The sequence below is a fragment of the Wyeomyia smithii genome, chromosome 1 (assembly GCF_029784165.1).
Source record: "Wyeomyia smithii strain HCP4-BCI-WySm-NY-G18 chromosome 1, ASM2978416v1, whole genome shotgun sequence".
NCBI lineage: Eukaryota > Metazoa > Arthropoda > Insecta > Diptera > Culicidae > Wyeomyia > Wyeomyia smithii.
Window position 1 is genome coordinate 177,028,488 of NC_073694.1, and position 19,089 is coordinate 177,047,576.

Here is a 19,089-nt window from a genome sequence, read left to right on the forward strand (position 1 = left end):
TTATCAAGTTAGTTGAAACGTCCTGAATTGCTCTTTGAAAAAGACCTCCTCCACAACTCTACAATTAACACCTCTGATATAGGAGCCTAGAGGTAGGTGAGACTTCATAATGATGGTGCCGCTCTTTTGCAAGCCCATCCTTTGTGTGACACCTTTCAAGGCTATGCATGTTTGAGAGTCCGTCACCATGAGGGTCTGTCTCAAGGTTCGAGAACCGCACTGATACTCACCAACAAAGGCTTCCAACCAGTCCGTAGGTAGTTTTTCCTCAGACCATATAATAATCCGGTGAATTGCACTATACAGCCGCTTGTTTTAGACTTCGAAAAGTTCAGCCGGTAATACATCCTCTCCAGCGGTTTTGTGGTTCTTCAGCATTTTTCACCTCGTCCAATGTTGGTGGGTCCGCAGCTTATCCATTCTTCTTAATTCGTCACCTACCTTCTTTACCATTTTCAACCCCCGACGAACTACGACTTAATCTGGTTCCCCTCTCTGTCATTACACATGGCAGGAACTACCTCAGTACGGCTCTTGATTCCGTTAATCGCTCTCTAGAAGCTCCTCGTGTCGTGCCTGAAGTGAGGTAATTCTCTGTCTCCACGAGAATGCGATCGCAGTGTTCACGTTTCGTACTGCAGTGAAGCCTCTAGCTGTCACACGTTTGGTTGCTCCTAACTGTTTCCCTCCGTCACTTCAAGACGCTCAGCGTCAAATCACTCAATACGCGGGGTTCCTACTACCATGCCCATCACTGCTCGTTCAGTTCAACTCCAACAGGTTTCACGTTCCGGATGAACTTTGTAGCAATTCCTTCCGCTGATAGCCTCTGGATTTTCAGACGTATCTTCATTTTTGATCTTGATTTAAATACGTTAGACAGCCTATCGTCGATTTGAGTGCAGCCTTCTCCATCGGGGTACCTTCAGGTGTGCTTCCGAATGTTCCGACGTGCAAAATAGGTACTACAGATGACCATTCTTCTAGCCGCAGCGGAGTTTACTAATCCCAAGCTGTTGGCGTTAATAGTAGAAGGATGGCTTTGCCTACGGCGAAAGAATTCCTTCCGTCCGACTTGTGCGTTAATATCTCCGATGACGATCTATATGTTTTGTTGTGGGCACTCTCCATACGTTTTCTCAAGAAGCTCATAGAATTCCTCCTTTACGTCGCCTTTACGAGCCCATTGAGAAAGAAGAAGAAGAGAGGGACATACCTTGATGGCATGCGCTTCTGTCAACGTCGTCTATTCGGAAGTACTACACAGCATCCACAGTAGATATACCGCAGCGTTTAAACTCCAAAATCGCTCACGTGTCCGGTTTACTTGGCGGTTGTGAGCACGGGGAAGAGCTTCCGGTCAACTTTGGCCTAGTCGTGAATTCCGCGGGGGAGAGAATGACATTTCCGTTATTAGCCTTCAGATGATCGTGACTTTCCGTACTTCCAGACCGACCACGACCGCCAACTTGAGCTGATCAGACTTATGTTACTCTGTTTTTTCTCCTCTCTCTTACTCTTCTATCATATAGTTGCTCAACTGAAATAATTCTCAGCCGTACGTTCTCTAGACCATTTGAGGTATGAATCATTTAGTGCGGACTTTCTGCCGTATTTTAGCGCTGCTTGAGAAGTAAGGTCGACGTAATTTAACCCTCTAGTGCCCAGTGCCGCCTTTAGACGGTCTTCAGTTGAACCTCTAGAAAGCTTCAATCAACACTTAAAAAATGTTTATAAAAATTCATAGTGGTGTTTTCGAAGTCCGCCTGAAAATTAACTTGGGCACTAGAGGGTTAAGGAGCCTTTGAAGCCTCTTAACGTATGGTCTAGATGTTCGATGTTCTGTTTCTTTTAAGGCTCCTAAACTTTCATTTAGACAGCGCTACCAATCTTCCTTAGGCGGTAACGTTCACATAAAATAGAATTTCGTAAAATCGTGCATCTCCTTTCACCGCGCACATCCACCGAGTGCGAGACCTACCACGGATTTGACGGCTTCTTCCTAGTTCTCTGCTGAATATAGTTTTGGTGGCTCTCTCGTTAGGCATTCTGGCTACATGTCCAGCCCACAAAAACCTGCCCCTGCTGTATTATCTTCACTATATCGCTATACATTGGAGATTCAAAATAATTTAAGGTTTTTTTTTCAGAACAACGTTTTTCCTTACGAGAATCTTATCTAGAAGTGTTATGCATAATTGAAGATGGTTTTGTTCTTAGAAATTTTCAGCTTTTTGAAATCAATCACCTTTTTTGTTTTCTTTCAACAAATGGCTTTTGATGATTTAACTTTTCCCACATTATTGACTGAGGAGATTTTGGACTTCATTGGTCGGAAATTTACACTTTTTGTTCTAGTGTTTTTAATTGATAGCACAAGCATTTTTCATCGATTTATTTCGTTTCGTTTATTTCGTTCCTCTATGGGACATTTTCATATAAGCAAGCGGACAGAAATATTTTCAGCATTTTTTTTAGCATTTTCGGTTTTTCTTTTTATGATTGTAAAAGTTGCATAAGATCATTTGTGACTGTAGCACGGTCAAATTTTGATAGAGGCGTGTATTTTTTTTTTGTATGAAAAGTGGGAAGTATACATGGACTTACAGTGGCTCTAATATGTAAGGAATATGTATGTCGAGTTTGGTGAATATCGGTCAAGGCGTTACGGAGATACGGTAGAATAAGTATATACATACAGCGATTCTAAGACAAGAATAAAATTCATGTGCTACAATTTCGCTCAACATTGCGGAGATGGGTCACGAGCCAGAAAAGTAGACTCGTATTTTTCTTGCCTTTCTTGTCCGGTCTTGAAATAGGGTGACAATATGTTGAGTTATGTGTATTTCCTGGAGGGACTAAAATTTTTCAAAACGTTTCAAATCGCTTGGTCTCGGGTGGTCGTAGAAAACTCTTCAAAACCTTGTTAGTAGATACCCAAATCTGGAAAATTAACAAGGATAAGTTTTATAAGAACATTAAACACTTAATACAACAGAATAACAGTTATCATGATATTTTTTTCTGTTTGGATTTTGTATATTTGCTATAAAACCAAAACGGTTTAAAACGTTAGCCCATTTCACTTTGGAAAATAGCCCATTTCACTTTCGATTCAGTCAAGCACAGAACGCATTCCAATCCCAAGTTTTTTCTTCTTAAATGGATCGTGACCCTGTAAAAGTACCGTCATTCTTTTTTATTCAACCTAAGCCATTTAGTTGGTCTTTAGGCACAGCTTTGTGTACTTTTGCAACTCTATGGGTGCTCTCAATTTGTTCACATATTAATCTCCTCCTGCTTGATTTCCGGATTGCTCCATTGTATTTAGAAACAGACTCTCTATGAATATCCTAATTTAAGATTAACTTGATTTAATTGAATGACCTTTTAGTTAACTTGCTCAAGTTATCTATGTTTCGATGATGATGATTTTATTTGTAAATATTTGTGATTTTGAATCTTCCAGTTCTGCTATTGTCTGGATTCGGCCTTCAAGAGTCGACCCATCATGAAGTATTTTAGAATAAAAAAGTTCGCAGTTGGAGTCCATTCCGTACATTCCGTTATCAGGTCCCCTGTCTTATGCCAATTGGCGATTTTTCCGTTAGTTTAGCGCTCAATAAAATTAAATCAAGTACCTTGTTTTTTTTTTTTTTTATTCTCGTTTATTTTCCGTCGGTCTAGTTCCGCCACTGTTGTGGCCAATCACCGACGCCCAGGGAGGCGACTCCACACCCAGGACCCCAACTCACGACCCGTTTATTAACGGACCGGCGCCAACGGCTTTACTTCCTCATGCGATGGAAGGCGTGATCCCAGAGATTTTTCGCCTCAGAAAATCTCCCGGTGTCGGCTAGGATTGAATGTAGACCAGTTGGGTTGGTTGTGAGTGGATCACGCCACCTCACAACCATCGACACCTATATGTCGGCGGTGGGATTCGAACCCAGGCGTCGAGCGTGGTTGACGGAGACGTTACCAACCACACAAGGCCCCCGCTCTTTAAGTACCTTGTTTGTCGAATCGCATTTATAAAAGTTAGATTATCACCTCGATTGCATATAGCAACATTGTTAGATAATATATTTAGGATACCCGCCGATGAACTGCATATTGTGTCTCTTCCAATGTGCTATTACTAAACTCCTGTACTTCTAGGAGCGGCATCTTCTAGCTTTCTTAGGCTTCAGCTTTAGCTTTTCCTCGCTCCGTTGGCAGTTTTACATGTACATTAACTATAGAATTCTGTAATTGACGTAAAGTTAGTTACTACTGGTACTTACCAAAATCGATACTGTTGATGCGAATATGATGAGAATCATCATAAAGGAGCTTACCCGTATTTTTCGAAAGCCCCAAAACCTTAATATTTGTTCACCTTTGGCTCTTGGACAATACCCACGTTGATGTTTGTGCGTCTTACCCTAATGATGATGTAGCAACGAAGGAGGTCGAACCAACAAAGTCATTTCGCGGCTTACTATGATTAGTGCGGTTCTAGACTTCTGAACTGTTGTCATCATAGGATGTGTCAATATAAAATGCGCCCGTCCTCGCTAGGCTATATGTTGTCTCAGATATCTTATGCCCGCTGCACAATGTTTTCGTTGGTGAACCTGTGGCAAAAGATTCCATTATTGCCTGATGCAGGTTCACTTGGATGAACTTAATGTTTTTATCGTTGATTTCGGAGAAATTTTGATCCCGATGGCTTGCATCTTTGGGTGCCCGCCCTCAGTCATTTCTTCTTGAACAGACTGTCTCTGTTCGTTTCTGCTCGGCAGTAAAGCTAAAATTTATTCGGAAACTATTGCCTTTTCCGTGGATTTGAATGTGGTGCTTGTCCTGATTTTTCACGTATATATTATCCCGCATTCATAACTCAGTTTGTACTTTCAATCACGATTTTTTTTATAACACTACTTTTGGTATAAAGGACGGAAATCAAAAAAAAAAATCACAGGAGGGTTGTGTGCAAAGCCACGACCGCAAGGTTGAAGTAGAATACTTTTACACAGCTCTACTTACGGCTATACATTAACCTACGGCCGGGCGAATCGGTTCACGCTGCTTTTCGCGTTTAGCCTGGCAGAGGCCTAATGCGCACGGCCAACACAATAGATAGGTGTTTTTACATTGAAAATTAGACACGGCTTTACTGGAGTAAGTGTTGGCAAATGCATCTACCGATATTACCGCCGCTATCGTACGAAAGCGCTTCGTTTCATGTGGGGAATAATATCAACTACGAAAAATGACGCGCGTCTAAGCACACCCGAACTTTTTCGCCGTGCCGCTTCCATTTACTTCCTTATTACATCCGCCTCATGGAAGTACCGGCTGCACCCACCGCTGAGGCTGTTACCATACTGCTACTGGTACCCAAAACTATTAACTCTTCAAATTGAGTGTTTTATTTGTCCTCAAAAGAACAATTGTTCAATTCCATATCGGATATAATGCAATCGCATCTCTGTAATATTACCAACAGTAATATTCTTCTGAACAAAATGATCCAACTTTTCCATCAGAGGATATGCCGGCTGATGTACGGCAAAAATCTCGCCCGATCGCTCGCGTTGGCGTTCGTTCTCAGGCAGAGGCCTGAGACGTGGTGACCAACCACAGGGCAAGTGATTTGTTTGATTTGAAGGCAGCCACAGGCGCAACCCGGACGGTACATCCAGCTCACCTTCCGACTAATGAATGTGGCTAGTTTTTCCAGAAACACTCTTTTACCATTCCCTAATGTTCTTCAGACAAATTTTTCGACAATTCGCATATGATTTTTGTATCCAGTGAATAAACACCGATTGTGCTCTCACACACGCAACGGTTTTAACCCGTATCTTATTGCGGTTTGTAACATCAAGCGATTTCGTTTGCTCGCTGTTGCGTGTTGCATCATGTTGCAACTTGGCAGCTGGGAGACGACGAAATTCTGTTCATGCTGATTGATTAAATCGACTTCATATTAGCTCTGCATAGTCGAACTAACTGCTTTTGTGAATGCGTTCTAACAGGGCAGTTTATTATTCATAGTCGGTTATGCTGATCGCAGCCTTTGCGTTTACGAAATAAAGTAAAAATTAGACAACTACAACAGAATTTGATTGCATCCCGCACATAATGTCTGCTTTTGCTGATGCCAGAAAATTATTAACCTTCAATTATTTGTTTATTTGCCTTGAAAAAGGCATTTTGCGGTTCAAAACCGGTTGCTGATCGCAACCTTTGAGCTGCCCTAACAGTGGGGGAATTAAGATACACGGACAACATGCACTGTGGAAGCTATTTCACATTCAGTGAATAAGACGGGCGCGACAGATTTAAATTGCTAGGATCCAACACAGGATGCTTGCTTGCGTTGTCAAAAAATTATTTATTTTCAATGACTTGTTTATTTGTCTTGAAAAAGGCATTTTGATTTTCAAAATTGGATTTCCTGATGACAATCTTCATGCTGCCCCAACACGGGGGGAATAATGGCAGTCTGGCGACACACGCTGAGAAGAACCGCGCTGCTCCTGAGACGTGGTGACCAACCACAGGGCTAGTGCTGTTGCTAAGAAAGGACGACTGCTGTTTTTGCTGTCTAAAACTATTATGAGCGGCTTTGGCTGTAACAGGCTCTTATATAGGCCAAATAGCATGTTTTCAATTGCAAGGTATATGATTCTGTCGACCGTGCTTGGGAAGCAATCATATAATGACCAATCAGAGGTCAAATTTTTCGTTTTGACGAGGCTTGACTATTTTCAATAGTACAATAATGCGAATAATAAAATTACAATTATCTCTTTTGGGAAGAATTTTAGAAGATTTTCCAATCTATTGCTGCAAGAACGAAGGAAATCCATCGAATACTAACCGATTTATTAGCATTTGAAATTGGACATATATTTCACTTTTTTCGGTTTTAGATTTTCATTTCACATCCCTATGTAGCCGAACTTCCTGAGAGAAGTATTCTACTTCAAAATATATTGAGGGTCAAATTTTTGAAAAAATATTCAATTTCAACAATTTCCAAAATTTTTCTATTCCAATGATTTCAAGTGGTTCAGTTATTTAAAATTAAGGAGTTCAAATACCTTCCTCAATCCATCTGTTTCCAAGGTATTTTGAATCAAAGCTTAGAAAATTTCGAAAATAACACTTTTTAAGTTTGTTAAGTCAAACACGTGTGCAAGATGTCATTCAAATCGAGAATGGTCGATTTATTTTTAACATGAAAAACTTTCACGTTTATAGCAAAGATAGCAATCTGTTGAAGAAAAACACGCATTGAGAAAACGCCCTAACGAAAAACTCGACTCACTAAACAGGTGGCGAACTAATTTTTTTTTTCAAATCACAAAAAAAAAAACTTTCCGATTGAGCTTTGTCAACAACAACCTTGCCCGCCAACTTAGTTTTTTTCCTCTCAACCTTGCACCCCTCGGATATGTAACGCATGTTCCACTTGAACCCGAAACAGTTGCAGTGTCTACTCTGTTCCTGTCGGCTGGATTTTCGACCACTTGTTCGGCTCTTCTTGCTCATCTGTCATATCTTCCTGCTTCTCGGGGACCCCTTTTTTATTATTCAAATATGCCGCGCTCGCAATGCAGAGCTTAATTCAATTACACATAAAATAGCACTTCAAAAAAACTAGCCAAAAGGGGTGCTGTGCTGTGGGCAATGAATAGAGTACTAAATTAACTGAAGATGGGTTTGTTCCGATTCCGCTAATTGCGATCGCATTTGTTGTTTGGCTTAACTCACGTGCCGTTTCGAGTGGAGGAAAACTATTAACCAACTGCTTTTTTTTTTTGTTACTCGCCACGTTTCAGATCTCAACTACTGCGGCACTCACGAACCGTGCATGCACGGAGGGACCTGCGAAAATACGGCTCCGGACCAGTACCGGTGCACCTGTGCGGAAGGCCTCTCGGGAACGCGGTGTGAAATCGTCGAACATCCGTGTGCTCCTCAGCCTTGCAAGAACGGAGGCACCTGCGCTCTGACCGGAAGCTATGGAATGGGCCGCGACGGTCAGGACAAGCTGGGTTCCAGCAGTACGCCCCCGTCGATTATCGTACGGGGGATGCGGGGGATGAGCTCGATGGGAAAGCCGTACGGTCGAAGCGGTATGAGTGCAGGAGCCGCTGCAGTGGCTTCGTTGTCCGCGAAAGCCAACGGCGGTGTGGAAGGCGGAGGGGACAACGGTGGTGGAGGCGATTCCAAGGACCAAGTGAGTCGACACATTTCGCCACCGCAGCCGCTGAAGGATTTCGTCTGTACCTGCGCACCCGGATGGACCGGACCGACCTGTGAGATAAGTAAGTATCCGTTGTGCAGACCGCAGCGCACACATATGCTTATTATTTAATCGTTTTTGATTATTGTTTAAACATTACTGACTTCCTCCATTGTTGTTAATGGCAGGCGGCTTCGGAGAGGGGCGTTTGCCGGGGGATAGATTCTTTAACGAACAAAATCTTTTCTGCTTTTTGCTCCGCGTTTCTCGGCCCCGTCCGAAAATGTGATGAGGGAAAGAATAAAGTGGATTTATTAGAGATTTCACGGCTTACTTTGGTTTGGAGTCGCTGTCGTTTTTACCGTTTCTTTTTCCTCGTGCGTTCGCGTTGTCTCGACTTGGCGGAGAAGTGATTAGCTGGGAGCATTCAGGGTGGAGAAAGCAAAACGAGAGATAATTGTTAACTTTCTTCTTCGACCAAATCTAATCGCGTTCGGGTGTGGGAGGCTCTTTAGAAAATTTCTTGCTGCAGGACCGGAAAAATTAGCTTCCTTTTGTGTGCTGCAGCTGAACGACTGGCGATTGTTAAGATGTGTTCAATTGACTATTCGAAAGAAAAAAAAATGTCCAACAGGTGACACATGACAAATGATGATAGCTTTATCTGTGTACTGATTTACAGTACCTACGCCCAATTCGTTAATCGCCTTACCGCGTGCAAACCAATTTGTATCGAAAATCCTATCAAAGCAAGCCGGGATTTGGACGCGTTAGCGTGCGCTGAATATTCGATCAATAGCAGCGACGAAGTTGATGACCGTAGCGAACCGCATTTCGTTGGCTATTTGGGCGTTTCGAAGGGGGAACCGTAACAAATCCCGCAATTATCGTGATTCGTGTCGGTACGTTCGGTTATTCTTAGCCAATTCTAGGCATACGAATGGCGCCCCAAACGGGCAGAGAACGAGACGTTAGCTCATTCCCTTTACCCCTTTTTTGTCTTCGCAGATATTGACGAATGTGCCGAAGGACCGTGCCAAAATGGCGGTACCTGCATCGACATGGTCGGCAAATTCCGCTGCGAGTGTCCCCCGCAGTGGACCGGTGAAACGTGCAATATCGGTAAGTTAAATTCAAAACAAAATCAAACCCTAGGAAATTTTGTCCCAATTTGATGTTATTCCCACGCAGATGTCGACGAGTGCGAAACGAACGTGGCATCCGGTTTGGGGCCTTGCATCAACGCCGAATCCTGTCGGAATCTGCCCGGTTCCTTTCAGTGTAGCTGCCTCGAGGGCTGGGGAGGTCCGACGTGTGCGCAAAATCTGGACGATTGCGTGGGCCGGTGCAAAAATGGTGCCACCTGTATCGACCTGGTCAACGATTACCACTGTGCCTGCGCGGTTGGCTATACGGGTGAGTAGCCTGCCGAGTTAATCGGCATTCAATTAATCAAAACCTACCTGCTGCACTCGGTTCGGGAAAAAAGTTCACGCACGACCCGTGGCGCGTGTGTCGGCGGGCGGCACGCGAACGCTGAGCCGTAAATAGACCTTAATAGGGTCGTCAAAGCGATGATCACGTGATTGGTTCGATCGATTGCCCCGGGGGTGGGATGCAGGGACAATTGTGTGCCAATGAAAGACTAATTTGTGTATGTCTATTCCCTCTATCTATCAGGTCGTGACTGCAGCACCGATATCAACGAGTGTGTGAACTTCCCGTGCCGCAACGGGGGCGAGTGTGTCGATCTGATCGGTAACTTCAAGTGCATCTGCCCGCTCGGTTACTCCGGAACCCTGTGTGAGGTAAGTTTGTGGCTCCGGCGGTCGGTCGTTGGCTGTTTAAATATTACCTAAAAGCCCATTTAGTCCTAATAGTGGAAATATTTTTCAACAGTCTAAACATTGAATCTTCGCTCGGTCTGCTCTCGCTCTCTGACGTTAATGTATTATTAACAGTTATTAATAATTCTTGTGGGTATTTTTGTTCTTCTCTTCCTCCTTGAACCGTCGTCCAGCGAGCTTTTCGTCTTCCAAGACGTGTTTAGATGTATAATTCTTTCATTATGAATCGTTTCTTCGGTGGAATAACAAGAAGAAGAAAACGGGCTAGTAGAAAAGACCACTGGAGTAGCAGCAGCAGCGTGACCATTAATCTAAATAAATTCATTCCACTTTTCTCGATGCTTTTGCTCGGGTGGGTTGTTCCGAAGCGGGGTATTCAAATGCCCAAAAATGCGTGACAACCGAGGGAGCAAGAAGACGAAGGAGGCGGTCGGAGATGGGAGGAACGGTGAAAAGACACCCGCCGCGGATAATCGCCGTACAATGAGCTGAAAAGCGATTGGAGGGCCGCACGGCCTGACATCTAAATAAGCTTTCGACTGTTCGGGTTTGAGCAGTGTTTAGATTTTGACGTGGATTCGCCGCGGATGCTTCTGCGTCTGCTTCGCTGACGGCTGACGAAAAGAATGATGGGCGACGGTGGGAGTGATGCGCGGGGCGCGTTTTTTTTTTCTTATTGGGGTTTGTTGCTTGTTAGTCAAACGCGCGCATTTAAGTTATTTCGCACGTGGGGGGAACACTGTTGGGCAACGCCACCGAATCGCGGGGCGCGATCCAAGTAGGCTGACAGTTGTCTGACAGCCGGCTGATGAAGGGAGAATGGCGTTCGGTGTTTGCAAAAATACAAAAAGAGTATAATATATGATTAACATTAACAAAAAATAATATGACAAAAATTAAAAGAATAACAAAAGTGACAAAAATCACAAAAAATAAGAAATGACACAAATAGAAAAATTACGAAAGATAAAAATTACGAAAGTGGTAAAAATTTCAGAAAAAGCAGAAATGAGAAGCTACAGAGATGAAAAATATATCGAAAATGACAAAAATAATAATTATGATCGAATCGACCTAAAATGAAAAAATGAGCAAAAATTACATATAATGACAAAAAAATGCAAAAAAAACAGACAAAACATAATAAAACATTGCAAAAATGTCAAAAAAAGTGACAATAATTATCGAAATAAAATAAATAAAGTAGCATGAGGGAAATGAAAAAAATGGAAACAAAAAATAAAGAAATGACCAAACTGTTAAAAACATCAAAGTGACAAAAAATACAAGTCTTAAAAATTGTCGAGAATGAAGAGTATGACAAAAACAAAAAAATGGATAAAATGATATACAGGACGGACTCGATGATATAAAGACTCCATTATACATTGACTCGATTATATATGATTCGATTATATATAATCTTAGACTCGATTCTGTGTATATAGAAGCAAAAAAAAATTTCTGGAATTTCGAATATCTAGAGTCTAGACCTATCTAGAGCTCATATATCGTAAGAGATTATCTACAAAACACGTTACGCTTATTAAGAAGGGGAAAAAATAGAAAAAAATTAAAAAAATAATTCAATTTTGAAAATTGGTTGAAAATATTTAAAATAAAAAAAAACTAAAAAAAATAAATAAAAATACCTGAATAAAAATAATTTCAAAAATAAAAAGAAAATGAAAAAATTTAAAAAAATTTAATTTTTAAAAATGTAAGAAACTAAATACAAACAAGTTGACAAATCTACATATACTTTTATAATTTTTTTTAAATATTTTTTTACATTTGACTGCAATTACACCAAGAAGAAAAACAAGATATGTATGATTTTTTTTGTAAGAAATGTGTTTTCTGACTTTTAGGGGGATGAATCAAAAATAAAATTCTTCTTTTTTATTAGAAAACAACAAATCATTTACACACTTAAAATTTATTGCCGGGTTCCGGTAATTTATTGCCGAGAATGGCACCACTGAGTGCTCGGTTAAAAAAATAATGACAGCTGTCACATTTCTTCGTAAGTCTCGGTACATTAAATTGAAATTTCGGCACAAAATATTCGAAATCCGAGATTTCAGTTAGGTTGAACCGAGATTTACGAAAAAATGTAACAGCTGTCATTTTTTTCTTAACCGAACACTCAGTGGTGCCGTTCTCGGCACTAAATTACCGAAACCCGAAAAAATATTTTAGGTATGTATGAAAAATAAACATAAATTTTTTTTCTCTGATTCGATTATATATAAAATTCGATTATATATAGTGAAAAATAATCGGAGACTATATAGAATCGAATCCGACCTGTATATGTCAAAAAATAAAAATGACAAAAATTTTAGAAAAGATGATAAAAATGACAAAAAATGGAAAAAAGGTTAAAATGACAAAAATAAAAAATATGGCAAAAATCACATGACTGAAATTACAAGAATGCATAAAATCGTCAAATTATGATAAAAATGATAAAAATAGCAAACATGACAGATAATGACAAAAATGGTCTATATGTTAAAAAACGATATAACTGACAACAATCACAAAAAATGACAAAAAGTAACAAAAATCACAATAAAATAATAAAAATGAGCAAAATGGATAAAAGACATAAGTTACAGGAAATAAAATGTCAAAATAAGACAAAATTGAAAAAACTATATTATATATTGTCCTTTTTTTTGGGGCTATTTTCTTCTTTTACCTCCTGTATTCTTTATTTTTTTTAAATTCGAAGTATTTTTTTGTACTCTCAAAGTTTTTGAATTTTAATTAATTGTGTTAACTGGCGAAAAACGTACAGAAAGACATTTAAATCGAAGTGACAAAATTTATGCGTAAAAGAGTAAAACATTTGCAAAAAAATTGATAAAATATAATGATCAACTGTTTGTCGTCGAATCCGTAAAGAAATTATTATTAGTAAAGCCCCAAAGTTTCTATTCCGATAACTGTCAATGCCCGCCGTTGTCGCTTTGGAAACGTCTTCGAACAATCATCGATATTGTTAGCCTACTCTTTTTTTCTATTCCATTTTCATCCATCACTAAAGCAGAGAAGAATTCCAAAACCAACCAAAGAAAGCCACACCAACAACGACAAAGTAGTACCCATTTGTCACCATCGAAGTAAACTGCTCTTTTATTGTTCGATGCATCGGGCAATCCGGTAAACGTCTTCCCTTGTTCTCCCCCTAAACTCCAACCATCCACCGAAGTTTCGAGGGCGAAAAAATCACGCAATTATCGAGCTTATTATTATGCAAAAACGCGCCGTCCATCGACACCGCACCGTACAACAAATTATGCTCACATGCAGCCGCGTGGCAAAAGCGGAGGAGTTCCCTGGCTGTAAAGGGAATCGACAAAGTCAAACCGCGCCGGGGGCGTTTATTGTTCCGGTAAGCCGAGCGACGGCGCATCTTCGGGAGGAAACACAACCGATTGCGAAACGCCATTTGGAAGTGACAAATCGTAGGCGGCCTCGTTGTTGACTCTTTCGTAAGTGTCACCATGGTCACCGGGTCGGTCTTCGTCGTGATTTATCACCCAGCATAAAATGTGACACCATTCGTTCGATCGCTCGGAGAGAAGTTTCTAAATTCCTAATTCACCACATTCGATGTGGGTCAAAGGAATAAATACTGAATTACAAATGCATTTAAACTTTTTAATCAGCCAATCCGCACTTACACGTGTTTAGCACTCGATGGTTCTCACAGAATACAAGTTCTGATTGTGTTACTGCTGCTGCTGCTGTTGTTGTTGCTGTGCCAACACGACATGGTCTGCAGTCTGCATCGCGAAACAAGTGGCATTCCTTACGCCTACCACTTCTCCTCAAACCCAACCCCGTATGAAAAACCTTCGTCGGATCGCGTGTACTCGTGGTGAACCACGGGAGCCACACACATGTTTCGCAATGGACGACGACGACGACGACGGCTGGTGAGGCTTATTACAAGCGCAAAGCCAGGCGAAAGATGATAAAAATGCGAACAATATATTAAATCTTGAAACGTCACTCCAGTCAACATTTCAAACGTTTTGAACTTACACTCACGGGGCCGTTTTGCACATGCAGGTACGGCACAAGTATAGCAAGGAGAGGGGTAGATATTCAACGAATGCACAACCTGCGAAACGGCAGCCGCAGCGCCCTCATGTTAAGTGCCTTTTACTACTGCAGAAACTACCAGAGCAGTCCGTCAGTTAGTTTGTCCGTTTGTTCGTCCGTCCGTCCATCTGTTTGTCCGTCGAGAGCGCTCGGTCGCAGGTGAAATGAGTGCAAAACCGCAAACAGGTTTTCCTGTTTATTTTTCTCCTCTAAAAACGAATCAATATCAGGCTCATAACCTCACTGTTTGCCAGGCAGCGTTTGAATTTATATTTATGTATCCACGAGATCTGTTTTTTTCTCTTGTTGTTGTGTTGTGTGTTCAGTTCTGCTTCTGAGAGGCTGTGCGGTCATCGAACAAAAGACGAGATCCCTTCTGTCTTGAGCATTTCTCGAGGTTGGTTCCTTTCACCTACGGCGAACAGGCCGGGAACTGATCCGGAAGGATTAAATCGATTCCTTACCCGTCACTTGTCCTGCGGCTGTCGGCGGGAGTAAATTTACTTATATGAAACTCCCCAGCCGCGCATTAAAGAGCGCATTAAGTCCAAATCCCGTTCAACGGGTGTCAGTCATGTGTGGTGGTGCCCGCGCAGGGATAGATTTCCTGGGGTGAGGTGATAATCAACTGTTGGACATTCATCAGGAGAGCGTTTAAGCCGAGCGTTGGATTCAGAGATGTCAGTTCATAAGTAATGGGAAAAGTTCGACTGGTTTCGTACTTTCTTCCCCGTGAAAACAGAATTTTATCTTTCTTATACCCCAGTCGAACGGAACCGTCGAGTTTACAATCAATTTGATGTTCGTGCTACGTATTTGATTGACGTTCCCTAATTAATTCATGAAAGAAAATAAATAAAACAAAAACAAACAAAATAAAAAAGTAATCAAACTTAATATAAATGTAAATTTAAAATGTAAATTTAAAAAATAAAAACTTGATAAAAGAAATAAAATATATTTCAAAAATAAAAATATACCATCAAATGAATTAAAAAATTGATAAAAAATTCAAAAAAAATGTAGAAACGAGTTAACGTATAGGATTAAAAGTCAACAGATCATTTTTTATTTACGTTTGACTGCAATACATAAAAAATAACTACAAGATATCGATTTTTTTTTGTAAGAAATGTGACCTGACTTTCGGAGTTATTCGGATATAGAATTCTTGTTATTCATTCAAAACAACAAAACGTTTATGTGTTTTATAGATTTTATAGATTTTATGGATATTATAGATTTTATAAATTTTTTAGATTTAATCTATAAAATCTATAAAATCTAAAAAATCTATAAAATCTATAAAATCTATAAAATCTATAAAATCTATAAAATCTATAAAATCTATAAAATCTATAAAATCTAAAAAATCCATAAAATCTATAAAATCTATAAAATCTATAAAATCTATAAAATCTACAAAATCTATAAAATCTATAAAATCTATAAAATTTAGAAAATCTATAAAATCTATAAAATATATAAAATCTATACAATCTATAAAATCTATAAAATCTATAAAATTTATAAAATCTTTAAAATCTATAAAATCCATAAAATCTATAAAATCTATTAAATCTATAAAATCTATGAAATCTATAAAATCTATAAAATCTATGAAATCTATTAAATCTGTGAAATCTATAAAATCTATAAAAACTATAAAATCTATGATATCTATAAAATCTACGAAATCTATAAAACCTAAAAAATCTACAAAATATACAAAATCTATGAAATCCATAAAATCTCTAAAATCTATAAACTCTATAAAATCTATAAAGTTCATAAATTCTATTAAATCTTTAAAATCTATAAATTATATAAAAATCTATAATATCCATAAAATCTATAAAATCTATAAAATCTATAAAATCTATAAAATCTATAAAATCTATAAAATTTATAGAATCTATAAAATATATAAAATCTATACAATCTATAAAATCTATGCAATCTATGAAATCTATAAAATCTATAAAATCTATAAAATCTATAAAATCTATAAAATCTATAAAATCTATAAAATCTATAAAATCTATAAAATCTATAAAATCTATAAAATCTATAAAATCTATAAAATCCATAAAATCTATAAAATCTATAAAATCTATAAAATCTATAAAATCTATAAAATCTATAAAATCTATACAATCTATAAAATCTATAAAATTTATAAAATCTATAAAATCTATAAAATATATACAATCTATAAAATCTATGCAAACTATAAAATCTATAAAATCTTCAAAATCTATAAAATCTATAAAATCTATAAAATCTCTAAAATCTATAAAATCCATAAAATCTATAGAAGCTATTATATCTATAAAATCTATTAAATCTATAATATCTATAAAATCTATAAAATCTACAAAATCTATTAAATCTATAAAATCTATAAAATCTATAATATCTATAGAATCTATTAAAACTATAAAATTTATTTATTTAATTGCTTTCTTTGTCTCCTTTTTTATTTTTTTTATTTTTCTCTGCTTCATTTTTGACTATTTGTTGGTTCTTCCATTTGTCTTTTTCTTTGTCTTCCTGATTGTCTCTTTCTTTGTCTTCTTTACCTTTTATGTCTCCTTGTTTGTCTTTTAATTAGTCGCTTTCGCTGTCTCTGTTTACCAATTTGTGTTGTGTATTTGTCTTTCTTTGTTTAATTTGTCTCTGTGTTTCATTAATTTTTTGTCTCATTCTTTGTAGCCTTGTTTTTCTTTGTCACATTTTTGTCTCTTTCCTTGACTATTTTGTTTGTCTCGAATTTTTATCTCTCTTTTTTTAGTCTGCCATTTTCTTTTTCACTTCTTATTTTTTCTTCTTTACGTTTTTTTTGTTTGTATCCCACAATAGTTTTGCATTATTGGAACCTTCCAAATACATCCTCTGTCTTCTTCCTTTCATTCTCTTACTCTTGTCACTCTTCTCATACTTCCGCTTTTGTCTCTTTCGTTTTCTTCATTTCTTTTTTTATTTTGTTTATTTTTTGTCTCTTATTTTGTCATTTTTGGTCCCTTTTGTGTCTCTCTTTTGTTTCTTTTTTGTTTCTTTTTGTTTATTTTTTGTTTCTTTTTTGTCTCTTTCTTGTCTTTTTTGTCCTATATTTTTAGTCTGCTTGGTCTTTTTTTGATTTCTTTTTCGCCTCATTATTGTCTTTTTTGTCTCCTATTTGTCTTTTTTATTGTCTTTTTATTTATTTCTTACTTTGTCTCTTTCTTTGTTTTTTTCCTTGTTTCTTTCACTGTCTTTTTCTTTGACACTTTCTTTGTTTCGTCTTTTCTTTGTATTTTTCGTCTTTTTCTTATCTCTTTCTTTGTTTCCTTTTTTTTATTTTTATGTGTCTCATTTTTGACTCTTTGTCGGTCCTTTTATTTGTCTTCTTCTTTGTCTTCTTTTTTTCTTTGTCTTTCTGTTTGGCTCTTTATTGGTCTCATTCTCCGTCTTTCTTTGTATCAAGTTTGTCTTTTTCTGTGTCCTTATTTGTCTTTCCTTGTCCCATAGGGCTTTTCCTTTTTCAGCCTTTTTTTTCTTTTCATTTATCTCATATTTTGTCTCTTCTCTTGTCACTTGCTTCGTCTCTATTGTTCGTTCTCCCTTCTTTTTTAGTTTTCCTCCTCTCCTGAACCATTCTCTTCTTCTAATTCTATCTATTCTTTACCTCTATTCCGCCTATATAGACATTATTGAAGCCTCCCAAATACATACGCTGTTTTCTTACTTTCACTTTCTCTCTCACGCTTTCTTTTAATGTCTCTTTTGTTTTTCTCATCACTTCCGTTTTCCTCATTTCTTTTTCAATTCTTTTTGTTTCTTTTTGTCTCTCGTTTTATCATTTTTGGTCTCTTTTTTGCCTCTTTTAGTCTCTTATAATGTCTTTTATTGTGTCTGTTTTTTGTCTCTTCTTTTGTCACTTTTTTCTCTGCTTTTTTATATCTTTTTCGTTTTTTGATTGTTTTTTTGTATATTTTTTTTTCTGTTTTTTGTTTCTTTTTTTTCTTTCCCTGCCTCTTTCATTGTCTTTTCTTTGTCGCTATCTCTCTTTGTCTTTACTTTGTATTTTTTGTCTTTTAATTTAACTCTTTCTCTGTTTCCTTATTTTTGTCTTTTCTTTTGTCTCATTTTAAACTCTTTGTTAGTCCGGTAATTTGTCTTTTCCTTGCCTTCTTGTTCGGATTTTTCTCTATATTTTTCTATTTTTCTTTGTCTTCCTGTTTGGATTTTTATATGTTTCATTTTCGCCTTTTTTGTCTTTATGTTTGTCTTTTTCTTTCTCTTCATTAGTTTTTCTTTGCTTCTTTTTTGTAGGCTATATTTCTTTTTCATTTTCTCATTTTTGTTTCCTTCCTTGTCTCTATTCTTCTTTCTCCCTTTCTCTTTAGTTCGCCTCTTTTTCCGAACCATTCTCTTTTTCTCTTCCTATCTTTTCTTCTCCTTTCCTATTTTTGTTTTTGTTTTTGTGGAACACTCAATATTTTAGACATTATTGAAACCTCTCAAACGCGTCCTCTATCCTCTGTCTTTCATTCTCTCACCTCCTCTCACTTCATTTTTTGCTACCCTTTTCTTTTCCTTTCCAGTTTTCCCTCTATCTTTCTAACTTCCTTTTTTCATGTCCCTCTCTCTCTCTCTTTCTTTCTCTCTCTTTCTGTTTTTCTAACTCTCGATTTCTCTTATATTTTTTATGTTTTTTTACGTCCTTGTTAAGCTTCTGAGCTGCCTTATTTTTATTTTTTGGCAGAAATTACAAATGGCACGAAAGATTCAATCATTGGTACTACGGATGACACCTCAAATGACACAATAAGTTTGACAAGATCAATTACAACTGAGGCCGAAACCGACGTCTTCATTTATATAATCTATAAA

General features: G+C 37.8%; 1 protein-coding gene across 1 annotated transcript in view; it reads left to right on the plus strand.

Annotated features, from left to right (window-relative positions):
• LOC129730784 (protein serrate) overlaps positions 1-19,089 on the plus strand; it is a 164,047-nt gene that overhangs the window by 119,092 nt on the left and 25,866 nt on the right. Inside the window, exons 9-12 of the mRNA XM_055690354.1 lie at positions 7,842-8,330; positions 9,257-9,370; positions 9,440-9,664; positions 9,929-10,056. Coding sequence (XP_055546329.1) covers positions 7,842-8,330; positions 9,257-9,370; positions 9,440-9,664; positions 9,929-10,056 — 956 coding nt within the window. The remainder of the gene's footprint in view (positions 1-7,841; positions 8,331-9,256; positions 9,371-9,439; positions 9,665-9,928; positions 10,057-19,089) is intronic.